This window comes from Chrysemys picta, chromosome 3, assembly GCF_011386835.1.
Source record: "Chrysemys picta bellii isolate R12L10 chromosome 3, ASM1138683v2, whole genome shotgun sequence".
NCBI lineage: Eukaryota > Metazoa > Chordata > Testudines > Emydidae > Chrysemys > Chrysemys picta.
Window position 1 is genome coordinate 194,411,886 of NC_088793.1, and position 21,349 is coordinate 194,433,234.

Here is a 21,349-nt window from a genome sequence, read left to right on the forward strand (position 1 = left end):
ACAGCACTATGTAGTCTTGGAGACTGGCAAAACATAAGACCAACTACTACCAATTCCCTATTCTCAAGAGGACTGTCAGTGTTGAAGGTGTCATCTAATATATATATAAGGTTTAAAAAAAACTAATAATATTGTTTTTAACTGATACATGATTGTTAAAATTACAGCACTGTAATTAATATCTGGGACTGCATTTGTGCTTGTTAGCCATAAAGTATTTTTATTTTTCATCTAAGTATGCCTTCAGCATGTTTTTGAATAATAAAATAAAAGCTAAGTGGTTAAGTTAGCATTCCTTGGATAAACTTTACATGGATGTCATATATTTCTACTTTTAAATTGACAGAATTTGGGCAAATAAAAGTGCAGGATAAATTTCCTGAAAACATTGATCCTTTATAAGTTTTCCCTTCTGTGGTTTTTTTAGTCAATTTCAATTTACTCAACATTGAGGAGAGAGTACAAGGTGATAAATGTTTACTATGAGAGAACAACATTGGTAATTACTTTGATTTCAGTTTCTTTTGATGTGTATTCAGGGGATGAAGAGGTCAATAATATTATGACCATGCAAATAGAAAAGGGTTCTTTTTGACCATATAAAAAACAGCAAAGGATTATTAAAGCATTAACCTTGATTTTAATGGCCTTGGTTGAGTGGTGAGATCACAATTTGGATGAGCCTGATTATTTACTAAATACAATACATAAATGCAACGGGTTCTTAACACCCATTGCACTCTGGCATTATCGCATTACTGCCATCCTTTGTTGCCTTGCAGACAGGAATATGAAAGCAATCTGTCATGTAGTGAGACTGGCTCCAGAAGCATTTCTCTGATAAGAAGACCCCCTGCCCTTTGCTAGTGTCTGGTCCAGTAGGCTTAGCCATGCGCTTAATCCCCAGAAAGTGGTTCGATTATTGCTGACCAGCAATGGCAAGATAGTTTTTTTTTTTCCCCTAGCTATCAACCTTCCATTAATTCCTTAAGCAGAAATGCGGTGCAATCTATATTTCCTTGGCATGTGTCACCCAGATGGTGCACTGCTCATGTTTTCAAATAACCATGCTCCAAAATAACATAGTTTGAATAATAAATTCCACAAATCCTTCCTGAGAAATAGAGGCACAATTCTCAAGAGCTGCATAAACTTTACGCATGATGCTGTAGCTCATCCACATTATGCAGAAAAGTATATAGTCTGTTACAAAGTGGGTATTTGTGGCTGGATTCCTTAATTTATGGGGGAAAATAAACATTCTCTTTTCAACATTGTGAGCTGTCTTTAATGTTTGATGATGTGTGTCTTAAACAGTAGCCTTAGCTCCTTGGTCAGCATCACAGAACTTGTCATTTAATATGGCTGGGTTTAAATCCTGTGTAGGTCGATGCTGTCAAGTAACCATGACTGTACATTTTGGTATTGATTGGAGTCATTGCAGTAAATTCCTGCTTAACTCACATCCTTCTCCTTCCCAATCCCTTCCCCATAGATAAAATTGTGGGCGAGCATGTGTCTTTCTGTCTGGAGAGAGATTTCTTGCATTTAGATGTAGCGTATATGACTATATGTACACGCATTGTCCTCTGTGGTATATTTTTACTTGCAGTAAATGCTCCCAATATGTTGTTTTTATAACTTTAAATATTTCCTGCATTCTTTTCTCCATCAGATTTCTTATATTGATATACCTGGACCAGCAAGTAGAAGGATAAAACGTCACCTGTCAATAAATTGTATCCAAGATATGGTCATTTGCTGGTGGTCACTGACTAATGACGGAGCGTGGCCTTGGTCTCCTATTTCCAGTGAGAGGGACAGAGCCAACTTGTTGTTATTAGGCTGTGCGCATGGCAGACTAGAGGTAAAGTTCTGAACTGTATCTTATTACTTAATTTTCAGATTTGCTAACAAATAAGAACAATCAACTCAAGTTTATACCTGGGGTTTAAAAATAACAGCAGAGAAAAATGCCAGCCGTTCTAAAAACAGCAGTTCTCTAATTCATGACAAATAACTTACTATTATTAATGTCTGAACATGATTTATTTTTATTTGCACTTCAGAATTGGAATCCATGTGCAATTCAATAAGGAAATTAAATGTATATCAGAGCATGTTATAGCATTACCACTTTATAGAAAATATAGTGTAGGATAGCTAGCCTATAGAAAAAACTTGTAAATGGGCTAGCAGATGTGGGGCAGCCTGAATGTTCAAAAGTCAGAGTTTTACATTGTTTTGAGATGCTATTATTTATATTACATTTTAAAATAACATTAAACGCACAGAAATGCACTCAAAAATAATAACAAACACTAATGTATCTGCTTTGTAAACTTGTTGTGTTAAAATCATGCAGCCAACCTTTTTTACTTCTGGTGAGAGAAACAGAAGTACAAAATTCCTAATAATAAAATCTGAATATGGTCTTCCAATTAGCCCAATAATTTAGGAGTTCAATCGGGGGGAGGGGAGGGTAGCACAAGGATAGAAGAATGTTTGAAAAAGTTTAAGCCAACACAGTGATGGGAGGTGCAAGTCAGGAGATGCTAGGTAATGATTATAATGCTTATTTAGTACTATAGGATCTGTCCTCTTAATGTTATCTAAAGTATAATATGAATTTATATACCAGGGATCGTCAACCTTTGGCATGAGGCCCGCCAGGGTAAGCCCCCTGGCGGGCCGGGCCAGTTTGTTTACCTGCCGCGTCTGCAGGTTCGGCTGATCGCAGCTCCCACTGGCCGCGGTTCGCTGCTCCAGGCCAATGGGGGCGGCAGGAAGCAGCGGCCAGCACATGCCTCGGCCCGCGCCGCTTCCCGCCACCCCCATTGGCCTGGAGCAGCAAACCACGGCCAGTGGGAGCCGCGATCGGCCAAACCTGTGGACGTGGCAGGTAAACAAACTGGCCCGGCACACCTGGGGGCTTACCCTGGTGGGCCGTGTGCCAAAGGTTGCCGATCCCAGTTATATACCAACACACGACAAGAAGTAAAAATTTGGGCCAGATATTCACATATCTCAGTCCTATTTCTAGCCTCAGGATATATGTAAATCCCTTATTGAGGAAGCAATTTAATTAAATACCTTTAAAAACTCTTCAAATATCTTTAACTAAATATTAGTAACAATCAGAAAATAGTAGTAATATGATCAACACCTTTCATCAATGCTTCATTTACTTGGCCTTTGTGTTTAGTTGCTGGCTGAGTGTTTGTTCCTTAAACTGCTGTAATCGATAATGGACAAGGCACTAAACTGGGACTCAGTTCTTATGGGGTCGGTTCCTAGTTATGAAGGAAATGCAGTCTCCTGGTCAGAGCAGGGCATCTTTCTCTGCTGTAGGCACCAGCCAGCTTCATTTTAAAATTTTCACCTTACATAAGAAATTTGATTCAAATATTCTCAAATGTATTTCACTAACTAAAGCCTATACATGACCTTTTCACAATAGTCCCCTTGTGTAAGCAGTGGTATCTATTCCTTTATAATGGAGATGTATCAGAGTTCTAGTGTCTTAGAATTATTGCCTTGATAACCAGTGATCCTTATGAATTTTTCCCTTGACATTTTCTATATATATTGGAAATGTTATGGAAGAAGAAAATGTAGTTGATACAGTCTGTCTATATTATTTCTAAGGTCTGATTTCTATCACTGTGGTATTTAAGTACCAGAGTATCTGAACTGTCATAGCAAGGCGCTTTCTAGCCACATTTCTTTCAGTTAGCCTCCCACCATTAATGGTCATCTTTGACTCTTCCCTTTCCACACATCCACACTGTTGTCAAATCCTGGTGCTGTTTTCTCCACAATGTATCAAAGTACAGGTCTGTCTCATCTTACGCTGGGGTTACATTCCACAGTCAGCGCTTAAAGCGAAAATCGTGTATAGTCAAAATTACATTGAATGTAATGGCGGGCGGAATCGCCCTCACCACAGAAACAGTATTTAAATTGTTATTTTTCTCTTTTTTTTGTTTTGTTTTGTTTGTTTTTGCCGACCACATAAAGCTTAAATCGCGCATGTTAAATACGCCTAAGATGTGACAGACCTGTATATGACCTGTTCTTTCTGTCCCAACAAATAAAAAGCTTGTCCACTCTTTGGTCAGTTTCTTACAATCTCTTCCTCTGTGGCCTCTTTGAGTCCCACATTGCTCCTCTCAGTCCATCCAGAATGCAGTTTCTCAAATGATCTAAATGCCTGTCTATCAGATGACATCATTCTTCTTTTTGAATCTCTGCCCTGGCTCCCCCATAATTAAATGCTAGTAACAATCAGAAAACAGTCATATGATCAGGTACTGTACCATGTTTAAACTTCTCATTCTCCACTTTTATACTACGTAACTTTCGGTTCATAACTTCACCTGACTGCCGTTGCAGATCTTATTGTGACCCCACTTACCTCCTTGCTCCACCAATGATGCCAGCTTTTCCATCCCTTTTGTTTTTCTCTCCTTTCCATACCTTCTTCCCGATGCCCCCTATAATGGTCCTCCTAAGCCAAACAGAACTGACTCCCAGTCTCTCTGTATTCAAATCTTTCCTAAAGACTGATGAGACCAAACTTTTCCCCAGGATGTGGTGCTGTGACATTGTCCACATGCATTGGGGAGATGCACATTGCACATACAGTGGGGTTGTTCTGGATCCTAGCAATGCTTTCTTTTAATGAGGAAAAATAGATTTTTTTAAAAATGTAACATCCAGTATAAAGGGGACCTTGTGAATTGTGTTGTATGGAGGGTTTTTTTAAATTGTATTAAGTCTGAGACTAAAGCATAGATAACATCCTTTAAAAACAGGAGCAGATGCTTTCATAGAGTCTTTTGAGGGGAAATAGGAACAAATTAAAACCTATAATAACCAAGCAGTACTTTCAATATTTTAAGTCACATGGTATACAGTAAAAAAAAAAAAACCTCCTGGAATGATAGATTGCAATTTTGTTTACTGGAGAATGCAGTTTAAGATTACTATATTTATGTAAGGTTTCAGAGTAGCAGCCGTGTTAGTCTGTATCCGCAAAAAGAAGAACAGGAGTACTTGTGGCACCTTAGAGACTAACAAATTTATTGGAGCATAAGCTTTCGTGGACTACAGCCCACTTCTTCGGATGCATCCGAAGAAGTGGGCTGTAGTCCACAAAAGCTTATGCTCCAATAAATTTGTTAGTCTCTAAGGTGCCACAAGTACTCCTGTTCTTATATTTATGTAAGGTTTTTAATAACAGTTTGCTGTACAAAATCTTTGATTGCTTTACTGTTTTTAATACAGGAACCATTTGGATGTGTTAAATTGTATAGGATTTGGTGGGGACCAGCCCCCAAAAGAGAAATATGAAGGTGCTTTTCTTTTTAACGAGTCCATATACAAATATATTTATTCTACTCTTTCTATTGGTAATAGTGTGCATGGTCAGGGATGCTATTTAAGTTGTTCTCCTGTGGAGCTGGTGCTGCTGTTTTGCTTTTAAAAATAAACAGAGGAGTGTATCTTCAAGAAATCATTTAAAACTATTTTCTTATGAATCGATAAGATCTAACATGAAATCATCCTTGGATTAAATGTTTTGTGAGAAACATGGTGAAAACAACAGCATAGACTTTATTCCAAATATGAATTAAGTGATAATGGTGCCAATGATCAGATGCTGTGATACTTTCCATTTGTCTTGTCATGTTTATTTTCACCGCAGTTGCCCTTTTTTAGAATAACTGAAATTACTTTTTATTCCTGTGGAAAAAATAATTTGTCTATGAAAGAATATTATGTTTCTTTCTCCCCCCATGACTGTCCTTAGTAGTTAGTCCTTCTGAGTTATTTGCTCTCAAACTTGGAAGCGGCGCGGGCCAAGGCATGTATAAACATAGTTGACCTTTTATGAGTGAGATATATCCTTTAACAATTACAGGATTCAGAAAGAAAGGTACGCTCTATGTGACTGAATAGTTGCAATACCTAACACAGCCATGAAGCAGAGAATGTAAAATTTTTGATGTCACATTGGGCTAAAAGTTCAATGAATAAATATAGAACAAAGACAATGGTGATAAATTTAAAAGAAAATAAGAATAGATGTTAGGTGGAGATGTAGATGAATGAGACGGTCTGTGAAACTGTAAATACAATGCAGCAAATAAGCAGTCTGTAGTTGGAGTCTTGAGTTCTTATTTAAAATGAGTTCAAAAAGGGGTTTATTTTTTCTTCTTTACGTTGTCTAGGACATTTTACCCTAGAGTGCATCACACTTCCCACTCAACATTTCTAATTAAAGTGTTTGTTGCTGTTTGGAATCTCATGGTGTGAAATTAAACTAGCAGTTTTCTAACATGCATAAAGTAAATCAAACATTTTCTCATCTAAAAGACAGACAATTCAGTCACAGAGAGCTTATTTCTATGTTTCCTTTGTTTTCTTTTTTATCTGCTTGGTAAGCCAATTTTCTGCTTAGAATCTACTGTTTAAAACTCTTAATTCATTCAGTATGTGGGCTTTATCCTTTCCCAGTACGCTCTGCAAAAGGCTGCAATTATTTCACCGTGTAAAAGTTTGCACAGAGGAGGGTGCTACTACCTAAATAAGGTTTATTATTTTCTTTCAAACATCCAAATAAGAGAGAACTAACAGAGCTCAGGTGCTTCCGTTACAAAGATGAAAAGATTTAATTCCTTAACTTCGAATGTTATGATTTTTGAGTTTAGATTTTAGAGGGTAGAGCATACAATAGCTCTCATTCTGCTGATTAGCTAATGCAGAGCATAGGCCACTGAAATGGAAAAAAGAATGGAAATATGCAACACTGGTGCATGACAGCTGCTTTAATAGGGAACACATACATAAATTACAATGCAAAACATTTTAAAATACATTTACTACAATTTGTGGTGCAGTGGTTACAAAACTAAAAAGGAGTACTTCTTTACAGAATATAATTGGTTCTACTTCATGAAAATTACCTTCAGAAATCTCCCTTTGGAGTCACAACCCATAGTATGAACTCTGGAACTGTGGCCAACAGCTGTCCTAAGATGGAGGCTGCAAACTTAGATCTATCTATGTAAAGGAGGTACTACCCTGTTCTCCTTCCCTAATCCCTGCCTCTTTTCTGTACATTATGTGCAGCTTCCCTGCCTACTTCCCTTGAGCACCTGAGAGAACTCTAGCTCCTCAGTTCCCAATCCCAGACAGATAGACCACTGCACTGTAGCCATTAACACTTCACATTTAGTCGGCATAAATGATTAAATGCGGAGTCTAAGTTAGATGCCTGCTCTGGGGGTGGGAGGAGACGCAGTCTAATAGGGAGCTTAAAAAGGGGTAAAATTGTTGGGTTGTTTCCTTGTCACCTAAATTTCACATTCCTCCTTCCATTTATCACCCTTGTTCACTATAAGATAAAAGCACATAGGTTGCATGTGCCATAACATTTTGTTCTCTGAGAGTTCTTGGCATCCATGTTGGAGCTCAGAGGACACCATTTTCCCTTGCATCCCCTTAATGTACTTCCAAAGTTAGATCTGTACTCTAGGGAAGGTTTCTGTTGTCAGTGGTCTTGGGATCAAGCCCCTGATGAGAAGGAAGAGAATACAAAGAGCCTGGAGAGCTTTAAATAGTCAAGTGAACAATCAGAATCTAAATGGAACCATTTGAAAGAGCTCTTCTGATACCTTAAAAGATTTGGCCTATAAAGGCTGAAACAAAAACAGGACAATAAGATTCTTAGGGACAAAATATTGTGTGTGGTTTAGCTTTAGGAAATTGTAATGCTTGGGGCTTGTCAACCTGGTTTTAGAAATCACATCGCTGTAATGCGCATTGCTGCACCATGTAAACAAGCCCTTAAATCAACACCCCCTCAAAATGCAGACATCTTAATATGTCAGGTCATTGCTTTCCTCATAACATTGCTTTCCTTACCCATAAACAGAAGTACCAGCCTCCCTAATTTTCCATAATCCTCCCAATTAATTTTGCAATTACATTTAAAAGGTAGGATTAAGTGTGTTGTGTGTCACCCACCCCTCAGGTCAGATAAGAACAGTGCTGTGGCTGTGGGAGGCATTCTTCTCCGTCACCAGAGCCCCATGCAGTGGCGCCCACAGCCAGGCTATATGCATATCACACGGGGTGTACCATTTTGTCAGCCAGAGTGGGTCCTCGGTCATGTTTTTGAGGTCCCATGGTAGGTGGAGCTGGTTCTAGGCCAGGGCCCAAACACATGGCAGCTGTGTCACCACTGCAGGAAGCAGAGGGCCAGGCCAAGAACACCAGCAGTGTGTGTCAGGGACGACATGCTGGCCCTCTGTGCCTTCTTCTCCAGTGTGGCCAGCAGTAGTGTCTGGGCCACACAGGCTTCTCCAGGTCTGTGACACTCCAAGCAACTGTCTGTGGCACCAGTAAGTACTCTCCACACACCCCAGCGCCGCCTGCACATGATATTGGTGCCTCCTCTCCCTGAGCCTGGCTGCCGCTGGGCAGCTACCTCCCCTTCCCCCAACCAACCCCCCCTCCATCCCTGCATCTCCACTCCTTTCGGCCCCATCTCTGCTCTCCCATCCCCACCTAACGCCTCTTCAGCCCAGCCAGCCGCTCCACGCCAGCACCCCTAGACCTCCCCCATCTCCCACCTTGGTGTACCCAGAGAGAAATTTCTGCATGATGCAGTTAGAGCACAACATGCAGCCTGTGGCTTGGGCAGTGAATCCAGCACCCTACTGACAAAGTGAGCCAAATACGCAAAAAACTCCACGCAAAATGGTTTCAGAATTGCTTGCGCAGGAGTGAGGATACGGCCTATATCACTGTCAGACCTGGTCTGGGCTATTGATGTTGCTACATGTTTCTTCAGCTAGTACCACTGTTGTTTTTACTCTCACATCCACAGAAGTCCCTCTGAAATGCACCACAAGCATTCAAGGCACTACTCCAGAGCCCCCATCTGTGTTTGGCTTTGCACGTTTGGCACTTGCTGCTGCTCCAAGCAACCTCCCTGATTTTTTTCATAAATGACCCTGGAAGTCTCAGAGCAAGGCTGGCACCTTGACATAAACCTTTTTCATTTTATAATGTATCGTCAGTCACATTCATATGTAATGACGGAGGGAGCCATTTTGGAAAAATATAGCCTAGAACCTTCACCTTCTCTTCCCTCACCACCTTTCTAGGTAGCCCCAATGTACAAATATTGTGTGCCATTCAGACATTTTCTGACAGTTCAGCTCAGGAACAAAACATGGTGACTTGGAAGAAAGTGTACCTTTTCCACAAACCTTCACACAAACAAACCTCTGTTCACATCAATGTTCAAGAAAAGTAAAGGCAAATATGGTACAAACATAGCAACTCAAAAATACTCACCAATAATTTTGCCCACTGTTTACCTGGGTTTAGTTATGTCTCCTCTGTATTGGTGAAGATCTCCCCACCAGAGCTTGCATATATCATTTAGGTCACTTTAACATACAGGTATAAGCATCCATTATTACTTGATGACTTCTAATCAAATATAGCTTATACAACAAACACTGCATATACCATACTCCATTTTATGTGCCATTTAGGTTTGATTTCGCATCATTAAAATCAAGGGAGTTATTCCATTGACTGGAATGGGAGCACGATTGAGTCCCCTTGCTCAATACTGAATGGAAACCGATGTCTCTTGTTTTTCCATCTCCTGCCCCTTTTGAATGAGTTTTGAAAGACCCCTTTGAACCTGGGGGAGGCATGAAATAGATAGATAAACTATCCATTTTGCATATACCATCGGGTATCACAGAAAGCTCCAGCCCGCTTCCTTTCTCATAGCCCCTGGATTCCTGGGAGCAAATATCTCTTGCTTCCTAAGGACCTACTGGGTGCTATTTAAGCTGTTCTAGCCCTTGCTCACAGAGTTGGACAGAAGATCATTCCTTAGTCACAGTTTTAGAGTTCTTGTATTTCCCTTACCCCAATTTATATCAAATGTGATTTCTGTTGCGTCACAGAGATGAATTCTCATCAAATACATTTTGAAAATCTAAGCATATACCATCCTCTCTCTTCCCTCTGTCTCCACTGCAGTAATATCTTTGAGGAAGTCCATGCTTAATCACACTTGCCACTCTTGCCTTTTTGCCCAGTATGGAAGTAACCAGAATCAATTTATATTGAGTTTCTCTGACTGTTTCTCAAATATTTTCTACTTTTTTTGCAGGCAATTTCCTACACATTTACAGGACTCTAATAAAAACATTATCTAGTTTTGCTGTAGCAACATCCAAAATCACTTCATTAACCTTTACTGATCTTCTATCCAAAACATCTGTGGTGTTTATAGAATATTTCTCTTTGCAGGCATAATATCAAAACTCACACCTCCTGTTTTATTTTGCCTATCCATTTGGTAAACATAATTGTTGTATTGCATATAACTGACCTAGTATAAAGTAATAAAATGTACCTCCTTTATGCTAATAATATTCTATTTATTCTCAATGTTCTATAACTCCAGTTCAGCAATATATGCCCCTGGTACAGGACCGGCTCCAGCATTTCTGCCGCCAAAAGCAAAAAAAATAAAAAAAATAAAAAATAAAAAGGCCACGATCGGCGGCAGCATTTGGAAAAAAAAAAAAGCCGCGATCGGCGGCGGCAGTTCGGCGGCAGGTCCTTCGCTCCTAGAGGGAGTGAGGGACCTGCCGCCCCCGAATTGCTGCACATGCCGCCCCTCTCCCTTGGCCACCCCAAGCATCTGCTTGTTAAGCTGGTGCCTGGAGCCGGCCCTGCCCTGGCATCTGTATATTGTTGGTCTTTAGCTTTGTTGCCCTTGGCTTACCTTATCATTACATTCTCAGTGGGTCAGTTTCACTGGGGCTAATCCCCATAATGCAACTGAAATAAACAGAAATCAAAATCAGGTGCACTGACTACTAGATATGTACCTTCCTTCATATCTAGACAGTGCTCTCTATTCTGTTCTTCCCTCATTGCTAATCTAAAACTAGGTTAGTGATTTTTATATTATCAGCCAGCCAGTTTGCTGCCATATAGTTGAGCTAATCCGTTGCTGCTTTAGTGCTCAGTTTCTCAAAATTAGCTTCAGTTGAGTAAACTGCCAAAACAAAACCTTCTAACCAGACTGGCCAACTACCTATTCATCCTAAATAGTTTGTTTATAAATTTACCAGTCCTCACTTCAGCAATACCGCTGAATATTAGAATGAATTTTTTTTTTGTCTCAGTTACGGGGCAAGAGGCTAAATTCTGCACTGGGCTATAGACTCATACAACCTCAGCATAGTCAAAATGATAAACTACTTTGAGTTAGGTTTCCACTTCTTATATTTCTATATTTTGAGTTCTGACTAAAACACGGTGTTCCTTTTTTTTTTTGATCCCCCTCCAGGCTAATGATCTGCTCAGTCAACTAATCAGGTTTATTATCCATCTTTTTAACTGCTGCTTGCATGCTGCCTGACCTCAAAATAAGTTTTACTGACATTTCTGCCTTTAGGGCCTCCAAAAATATTGGCAGGTCAGCAGCATTGGAATATAGTTTAAGGGGTTGTATGGGTGTAACTGAGGGCAGAGTTTGGCAGAGTCAAATACAAACAAGCTCATCCCTTTCTTTCTCCTAGGGGAACACTTTTGCTAACTGATTGGCTCTCTCTCTCTCTTTAAGAGAAATAGCTATTTATAAAGTAGGATAGTTATTTATCTACTGCCTATTTTTTCCCATAGCTTCTCTGCTCAAGTACACACCCAGTAGCTCTTGGACTCCACTCTTTTTTTCATCCCTTTACAGTACTCTCTGCCTTTCCGTACCACAAGTTCTTACAGTTATCCATCTGTTGTCTTTGTATCATCCTGGTTTTGTGCTCTGCCTCTAGTTTATTCAACCCACAATTTTTACAGCTAGTCCTCCTTCTCTGTTTTCATACAGTCAAGTATCAGAGGGGTAGCCGTGTTAGTCTCAATCTGTAAAAAGCAACAGAGGGTCCTGTGGCACCTTTAAGACTAACAGAAGCATTGGGAGCATAAGCTTTCGTGGGTAAGAACCTCACTTCTTCTTGCATCTGAAGAACTGAGGTTCTTACCCACGAAAGCTTATGCTCCCAATATTTCTGTTAGTCTTAAAGGTGCCACAGGACCCTCTGTTGCTTTTCATAGTCATTTACTCTGAATCTAAACCAGCTAGGTTTCATTTGTGAACCTCTCCTCATCTTGCATTAACTATCACAGGTTTTTGATATATACTGTTTCTAGCACTGCTGTACAACTAACAATGCCCACACAGCATTTGCTCTTACCACATCCCAGAGCAAACAATCACAAACATTTTGCTCTTGAGACACTGTGTAATTTTTTTGAAGTTGTTGATTTTTTTTTTAAGTGAATCATCAGCTTTTCTTGGCATCAGTCAGCAGCTTATTTCCTTGTTTTCTTCTAGGAATGAGACTGTTGCAAGGGCTATCTGCTCTTGTGTCTTCTGTTCGGCTAACCTCCTAAGCAATCTGTGTAGACAAAGAATGTTCAGGCTGTGTTGTGTTATATTTTTGCCAAACAGATTACCCTTTAAAAATAAATAAAAGGTTTACAAATCAATTTGTAAAATATGATAATTTGTTTGGTTTATTGAGCTGTGAGACTATGGTATGGCTTTTATATTCTAAATTGTTAGCATTTCATTAAATATAATTGATAGATTTGTTTTGCGGAATTTATATGGAGGATTATATTTTGCAAACTGTAAAAATACGAATGAATCATTATAAATGACTCAAAATATTCTGGATTTTTTTTCAGGTTCTGAGTTACATCCATACAGAATGGGATCCACTTGATGCTAGCTTTAGCACTAATCAGCCTTATCAGGTTCACACAGTGGAGCACTCTATCAGCGCAGACAAAGAGCCCATGGCTGACAGCTGCATCTATGAGTGGGTTAGGAACAAACTTCAGTGCATGGCAGTCACCAGAATACCACTAAGATCCAAGGCCATCAGTTGTTGCAGGAACATTGCAGAAGACAAGCTGGTCCTGGGCTGTGAAGATTCTTCAATAATTCTGTATGAAGCCCACCAGAGAGTGACTCGGTTAGCCCAGGCAGAACTATTGCCTGCTTTAATAAACTGCCACCCCAGTGGAGCCATATTTCTGGTTGGCAGCTCTCAAGGGGAGCTGCAGCTTTTTGACATGGCACTGTCCCCAATTAAAATACAGCTTTTGACAGAAGACTGCTCACCTAAAGCAACTTTGCAATTCAGTAAACGGTTTGATGTGTCTAGCAGCCTCATCCAGATACAATGGGCAGCTCCTCACACCACGTCTGACAGCGACAACAGCATGGATGTTCATGACCTTCTGTTAATTCGGTTTGACAAAGGACCTTTAGGAGTACTTCAGTTTAAACTTGGTAAGTCACTCAGCACGTGTACTGTACATTAAGGTCTCTAGGCAATACCCCTTCTTCACCAGCTTCTCTCATTTTGAAGGATATCGCTCACTTTAGTCTCAAAATTGTTTATGTTCCAAATAAATTTGATGTCCCCCCATATAGTGACTAACATAATGGAAACCTGGCCTGTGATGGGGGCTCCTAGGTGCAACTACAACAAAAATAGTTTTATTGTTAAAAGTTATTTACATCAGAAATACCAAAACAGAGTTCTTTTCTGAGTGTTTGCATATGCCCATTCCACTGTAGATGCCTTTGCATGAAGACAGAGAACTTTTTCCTTTACGGGTACCCATCGGGGTGGCTCATGCACCCTCCACACGCTCATGCAACTAGACAAGGGTATAGAGGGGCAGGGCCGTCCCAATCCCCCTTTTCAACCCCCCTTGGTCGGTAGTCAGAATGTGTGTGCGTGAGCTTCTCACGCTCTTTCCTGTTCTCTCTTTAGAAAAACTTTTTCTCAAGTTTTGTAAATAGTATAGTTGTAGTTATAGTTTTAGTCAGTGGTACTCGTTTATGAAAGATTCTTGGTTTTTATCTTATTTTTCTTCAAGCGTTTAGCTCGGTATCGGAGCATGCCTAAGTCTCTGGGATTTAAGCACTGTTCGGCTATTACAAGTCTATGCCTCTCAGCGATCCTCACTCCCGCTCTTTAAAGTGTTTGGGAGAAGGACCCCTGTCTGTAAGGGGTTTAAGACCAGGACTAAGAAGCTGGGGGAAGTTTGACTTTGAGATATCCTGATGGAAGCAGCTTTGCATCCCCCGTTTGGAATCCAGCCACTTGCTACATGGGGATTGTGACTCAACTCTGCCTCAGAATGCACCACCACACCCGGCAGCATCCTGGTGTTGAAATTTGTAGAGAAGTGGCCAGATGATGCTAAAGAGGAGTTCAGAGCTCTTGTAAGTAAAAGCTCTTGTAAGTGAAAGCCTGGAAGCAAGATCATCTTTACAGGCTGCATTGGATGAGGCAGATTCAGCAGCTCAGGTGATGGCAACAGCAGTCACTATGCATCGTGCTTCTTGGCTGCAGTCATCGGACAATTGAAGTCCAACAGACAATTGAGGACTTGCCCTTTGAGGGCCCAGATTTACTTCCTGAGAAGGCAGATGAAGCTTTGCATTCTCTTAAGGATTCTAGGTTAACCCTCATGTCTTTTGGGCATTTGTACCCCAGGCCCTTAGAGAAAGCAATTTTGCCCGCAGGTCCAGCAAAGATACCCATTCTGCCTGATAAGGCAGCTGGCTCAGTCCAGGACATGCTATAAGTCTCAGAGGAAGAGACCTCTTAGAGTCATAGAATCATAGAATATTAGGGTTGGAAGGGACCTCAGGAGGTCATCTAGTCCAACCCCCTGCTCAAAGCAGGACCAATCCCCAATTAAATCATCCCAGCCAGGGCTTTGTCAAGCCTGACCTTAAAAACCTCTAAGGAAGGAGATTCCATCACCTCCCTAGGTAACCCATTCCAGTGCTTCACCACCCTCCTAGTGAAAAAGTTTTTTCTAATATCCAACCTAAACCTCCCACACTGTAACTTGAGACCATTACTCCTTGTTCTGTCATCTGCTACCACTGAGAACAGCCTAGATCCATCCTCTTTGGAACCCCCTTTCAGGTAGTTGAAAGCAGCTATCAAATCCCCCCTCATTCTTCTCTTCTGCACACTAAATAATCCCAGTTCCCTCAGCCTCTCCTCATAAGTCGTGCTCCAGCCCCCTAATCATTTTTGTTGTCCTCCGCTGGACTCTTTCCAATTTTTCCACATCCTTCTTGTAGTGTGGGGCCCAAACCTGGACACAGTACTCCAGATGAGGCCTCACCAATGCCAAATAGAGGGGAATGTTCACATCCTCGATCTGCTGGCAATGCTCCTACATATACAGCCCAAAATGCCGTTAGCCTTCTTGGCAACAAGGGCACACTGTTGACTCATATCCAGCTTCTCGTCCATTGTAACCCCTAGGTCCTTTTCTGCAGAACTGCTGCCTAGCCACTCGGTCCCTAGTCTGTAGCAGTGCATGGGATTCTTCCATCCTAAGTGCAGGACTCTGCACTTGTCCTTGTTGAACCTCATCAGATTTCTTTTGGCCCAATCCTCTAATTTGTCTAGGTCTCTCTGTATCCTATTCCTACCCTCCAGTGAATCTACCACTCCTCCCAGGTTACTGTCATCTTCAAATTTTCTGAGGGTGCAATCCATGCCATCCTCCAGATCATTAATGAAGATATTGAACAAAACCAGCCCCAGGACCGACCATTGGGGCACTCTGCTTGATACCGGCTGCCAACTAGACATTGATCACTACCCATTGAGCCTGATGATCTAGCCATCTTTCTATCCACCTTATAGTCCATTCATCCAGCCCATACTTCTTTAACTTGCTGGCAAGAATACTGTGGGAGACCGTATCAAAAGCTTTGCTAAAGTCAAGGAATAACCCACTGCTTTCCCCTCATCCACAGAGTCAGTTATCTCATCATAGAAGGCAATTATGTTAGTCAGGCATGACTTGCCCTTGGTGAATCCATGCTAACTGTTCCTGATCACTTTCCTCTCCTCAAAGTGCTTCAAAATTGATTTCTCGAGGACCTGCTCCATGATTTTTCCAGGGACTGAGGTGAGGCTCTCTGGCCTGTAGTTCCCCGGATCCTCCTCCTTCCCTTTTTTAAAGATGGGCACTACACTAGCCTTTTTCCAGTCATCCGGGACCTCCTCTGATTGCCATGAATTTTCAAAGATAATGGCCAATGGCTCTGCAATCACATCCGCCAACTCCTTTAGCACCCTCGGATGCAGTGCATCCGGCCCCATGGACTTGTGCTCATCCAGCTTTTCTAAATAGCCCTGAACCACTTCTTTCTCCACAGAGGGCTGGTCACCTCCTCCCCACGCTGTGCTGCCCAGTGCAGTAGTCTGGGAGCTGACCTTGTTCATGAAGACAGAGGCAAAAAAAGCATCCAGTACATTAGCTTTTTCCACAGCCTCTGTCACTAGGTGGCCTCCCCCATTCAGTAAGGGGCCCACATTTTCCCTGACCACCTTCTTGTTGCTAACATACCTGTAGAAACCTTTCTTGTTACTCTTAACATCCCTTGCTAGCTGCAACTCCAATTGTGATTTGGCCTTCCTGATTTCACTCCTGCATGCCTGATCAATATTTTTATACTCCTCCATGGTCATTTGTCCAATCTTCCACTTCTTGTAAGCTTCTTTTTTGTGTTTAAGATCAGCAAGGATTTCACTGTTAAGCCAAGTTGGTCGCCTGTCATATTTACTATCACATGGCATCTTGTACATACGTGACTCAGCACAGCAGACTTCACCTTAGAGTCATGCAGAGGTGGTTGAAGTCTCTCTACCGTCTCTCTCATCATCCGCTGGACTTGCTGATTCACATACCTACAAATGTTTTGTCATCCCTGGACTGGCAGATGGATCCTGCCACTGTATGCAATCGGGTTCCTTTTGCCCAAACCCTGTCCTCCATGACCATAGTCACAGAGGCTTCATCTCTAAGTTGGCGGGGAGCTCATTTAGGGGCGTTTCAGACTCAAGATCTCTGGTCAAATCAGGATCTCTCCCTCCACATCAGAGTTCAAGAACTTCGACCTATCTGCCTGGCCTTTCAAGTGTTTCTTCCCCACATCCCAGGTTTTTCTGTAAGGGTGCACATAGCTAACACTGCTACAGTGTTCTATCTAAACAACCAGGGAGGTGACAGGTCAGATCCCCGTGCCAAGAGGCAATGAACTTCTAGTCTTTCTGCATCAGGAACAAGATTACACTCAAAGCATCTCATCTTCCTGAGTCTCAGAACTGTCTGGTAGACCATCTCAGCAGATCATTCAGCAAAGATATGAATGTCCTTCAGACCTGACATAGCAAAGTCTATTTTTCAGATATGGGGAATGCCAGAAGTAGACCTATTCACCTCCCAACAGAACAAGAAGCATCACCAGTTCTGTTCAAGAGCAGGTCATAGTCCAGGGTCTGTGTCAGATGCCTTCCTTCTGTCCTAGAAAGAGAAATGTCTTTACACTTTTCCTCCCATCCCCATGGTGCTGAGAGTTTTGAGCAAGCTCAGACATGATCACTCCCTCCTAATTTCGATAGCACCAGTCGGACCCCATCAGCATTCATTTTCAGACCTGATGATCCTTTTGATACCATACTTCTCCCTCAGGTTTTGGACATAGTTTTATAGACCACAGGTAGACTCTGCGTCCCAGCTCTCTTGGTTGACACCTGACTGCTCGGATGATCAGTGGTTAACTCCCCAGGAATCTGTCTGTTCCGTTGGAATGCAAAAATGTTATTTTAAATATCAGAAAACCCTCCAGCAGGTATATTTACTTCAAAAAATGGAAGATGTTGTCTGTGGTCCCAGCAAAAAGATACCTGACCTCCACAGGCTCCCATTCATCTTAATCTGGATTATCTGCATCACCTAAAGGAAAAAAGACTTTCTGTCCGGTCCCTGAGGATTCGTTGGGCAGCTGTCTCCAGATTCCATCCTCCTGTAATGGGAAGATCATTTTTTTCCAACTCTCTGACTCTTAGGTTCTTGAAAGGTTTAGGCTAGCTCGTCTGACTTATTAGGGACTCAATACCATCCTAAGACCTAAGTTTGGTTCTTGTGGTTTTAATGGGCCCCTCTTTTGAACCTATAGCTGTATAGCTGTACATGCTCATTTTCTCATCTCTTCAATGAAAGTAGCATTCAGCCAGGAGGGTAGCAGAAGTTCACACCTCAAATTTCTCACTAAAGTGGTGTTGGCTTTCCATCTAAATCCGCCTGTATACTTACCAACTCTTTCCCCTAAAACTTAGTCTCACAAAGGTGAGGTAAAACTTCATACTTTGAACATTCGTAGGGCGTTAGCCTTCTACCAGAACAGGACTAACTGGTTTGGAATGTCTCTACAGTTAGTCGTCTCCTTTGCTGACAGGATGAAGGTCAACCTGTCACTTCACAGAGGATTTCTTCCTAGATCTCCTTGTATATTCGTCTGTGCTCAATATTGTTACGGTTCCACTACCGTAGAGTTTTAGCACACTCTACAAGAGCACAAGCACTGCCAGTTGCTTTTTTGGGTCACGTTCGCATCCGTGACATTTGCAAGGTCGTGACTCGGTTCATATGTTCACTGCTCATTGTGCTTTTAAGAGATGATGCTAGATTTGGGAGACGGGTGTTTCAGTCCTTGCTTAAATAGACTCCGATACCCCCTCCATCTACAACTGTTTGTGAGACACCCAAAGTGAATGGATGTGTGCAAGAACTCACAGAATACCTGTTTGGTAACTGTTGTTCTCCATGACCTACCCTCCTTCCCTTCTGCATTGGAGTCACAGCACATACTGGCTTCCAGTGTGAAGGAACTGAGAGTATCAGGGTGGTCCCCTCAGCTAGCAGCATGGGTGTGCAGTGGGCACATGCAATGCCTCACCAGGTATTGCTATGGGGAAAAAATTCTCCAGTTTTGTGCACTGATGCATGCGCACCTGCCATGGAACAGACATGTGCAATGCATCACAAAGAACAGCAGTTACTGAAGAGGTACATAACCATTTTTATAGAATGATTATTTACACTAAAGGAATAGGTCTCACGTTATTTTGTTTCCTGCATGAATAGCGTGTGTGTGTGTGTGTGTGTGTGTGTGTGTGTGTGTCCCTCCCTCCTGATGGGTCTTTATCAAACTGTGCATCCCACATTTGGGCTGTCTTATGTTGAGAGGTGTGGTAATATCTGCCATGAATCTGCTTAATGTTCTTCCTGACTCCAACGTATGTGATACCCCATTTCCTTTCTTCAAAACTCTTTATAAGAGGCAAATGCATTTGTATATTTTAGGGCAGGGGAGTCTATACATTAACATATTCAGAGTTTTGAACCAAGGTAGAAGTAATTAGCATTTATAGCACTTTTCATCTGTGAAGCTCAAGAGTTCTGTACCGAGGCAAAGAATCATTATTATCCCCGGGGGGGGGGGTGTTACAAATGGAGAAACTGAGGCACAGAGATGCTAAATGGCTTTCCAAAGTTATGCAGCAAGTCAAGGGACGATGCAGGAATGGAGCGCTGTAGAGAGCTAATTTCCCTCTCATGCCAGGGAGAATCAGGATTGACTCCATTCACATCAAGAGAGTGTAAAGCCAGGGAAAGTGAGAGGAGAATCAAGCTTAAGACTCCTGACTCTGAATTCAAGTGCTGTGACAGAGAGCCATGTCGGACGTACCTACGCTGGGAAATTTCTGCATTTTGTCCCACTCTTGTCCAGCAAGGTGAAGGTGCTAGCATTGACCTTGTACGTATGTTTTTACTAATCCCTACTGAGATCGCAACAAACTCCAGTTGATTTTTTTAGTTGGGAGGCAGTGGGATCTAGATCCACAAAGGGACTTAGGCATTGCAGTGCCTAGGCACCCTTCTGCCAAGTGAAATTCTCAGCCCTGAGTTAAGCACCCTAGCTCTCTATTCAGTGAGTGGAGAGAGGCACATGCCTAAGAAATGGATCTCCAGCAACCAGCAAGCTGAGCGGAGAGCTGCCTAAGCTAGCCAGTGAAAGGCAGAGGAAAGGGGTGGGGCTTAAGGCCCAGATCCATAAAAGTATTTAATGGCCTAATGCCCACTGATCTGGGCCTTAGGCACCTTCCTGACAGGCCACATAAATGTGCCTCCCTCTGCTCAGGATCGCCAGCTGTGAACCCTCTCTTGGAGGTAGGTCCTAAGCCAGGTCTACTGTTTAAGTAGCCTATGCCCTTTCTCCCAAAAAAATGATCCCAGGCTGTCTTTTGTGTGAGGCCCAATCCTGTAGGTTTGCTGTGAGAACACGTACAGGATTGGGACCTGCGGGCAAGATGGGTAGGGGAAGGTCTAGTTTGAGAAGGCTGCCGTGGCTTAGGCATGAGCTAAGTCTCCCAGCAGTGCTGTGAAGTAGCACAGCTTTGCACATGCCTCCTGGCAGAAACTTAGGCACCTACCGGGTTAGGTGGCAGCTGAGTGGTGGTTTTGAGAACGTCAGTGGCAACTGAATGTTGGACATAGGCACCTGAAGAGGCAGATAGGCACCTAAGTACCTTTGTGGCTCTAGCCCTGGGTTTTTTGACAAGTCTGTCCATGATATATCTGTTCCTCAATGATATTCTTCTATGGAGGGGGAAAAAGACTGATTAAAAATACTGAAAACCGCCATTTAATTGAGCAAATAGTTTCTGAAAGGAAAAAATGACACTAAAAGTGATTCAGATAACATAGTCTTCAAGGTGTAAATTGGTAAATTGATACTGTGTGGCTTTAGCAACCGGCAAAATGTCAGGGTTAGCCATATTTTTATTGTTTGAAAAGAACTAGCCAGATTGTCACTGTTATCCAAAAATAGTATTAAAGAAAAATGTTTGTAGATTGCCATTTATTATGAGATAATGCCGCTCCACCATGTCCAATACTGCTTAGCAGTTGTAAAGCACCAGATAGAACACTAATTAAAGCATCTGTTCGATGTTTTTCTGCATGTTGTCCATTTAAAAAAATAAACCTCTAAATTACCTGGTGACCTGTCAAACAGAAGGCACTCTGCCCGTGTATACCTTGCTTTTCTTCAGTCCTCCCTTGTGGGGTCTACTCACGACAGCTTTCCAGAAAGCACAGCTTTCCCCTTCCTATCTCTAGCACATTTATGTTCTTATTAAGTCAAACAGGCTCTCAGTGCAGGGACTTAGAGGCCTTCCTGCTAATTGCCAGCTTGTAAACTTAATTGGCCGGTCTCCCTGGGCACTGTTCCTAAATCAATTAGGCAATGAGTTGGCTCTCACCTCTTTTTCCCAAGTAGGTCGCTTGGAAGCGCACCACCCAAGAGAGGTCAAGCATCCAAATGGGAAGATGTTGA

General features: G+C 42.0%; 1 protein-coding gene across 5 annotated transcripts in view; it reads left to right on the forward strand.

Annotated features, from left to right (window-relative positions):
* Window positions 1-21,349, forward strand: part of WDPCP (WD repeat containing planar cell polarity effector) — a 249,225-nt gene that overhangs the window by 116,950 nt on the left and 110,926 nt on the right. For all 5 annotated transcript variants that reach the window (XM_005287202.4, XM_042857181.2, XM_005287204.5 and 2 more), the window contains 2 exons: window positions 1,676-1,867; window positions 12,802-13,411. In XM_005287202.4, coding sequence (XP_005287259.3) covers window positions 1,676-1,867; window positions 12,802-13,411 — 802 coding nt within the window. The remainder of the gene's footprint in view (window positions 1-1,675; window positions 1,868-12,801; window positions 13,412-21,349) is intronic.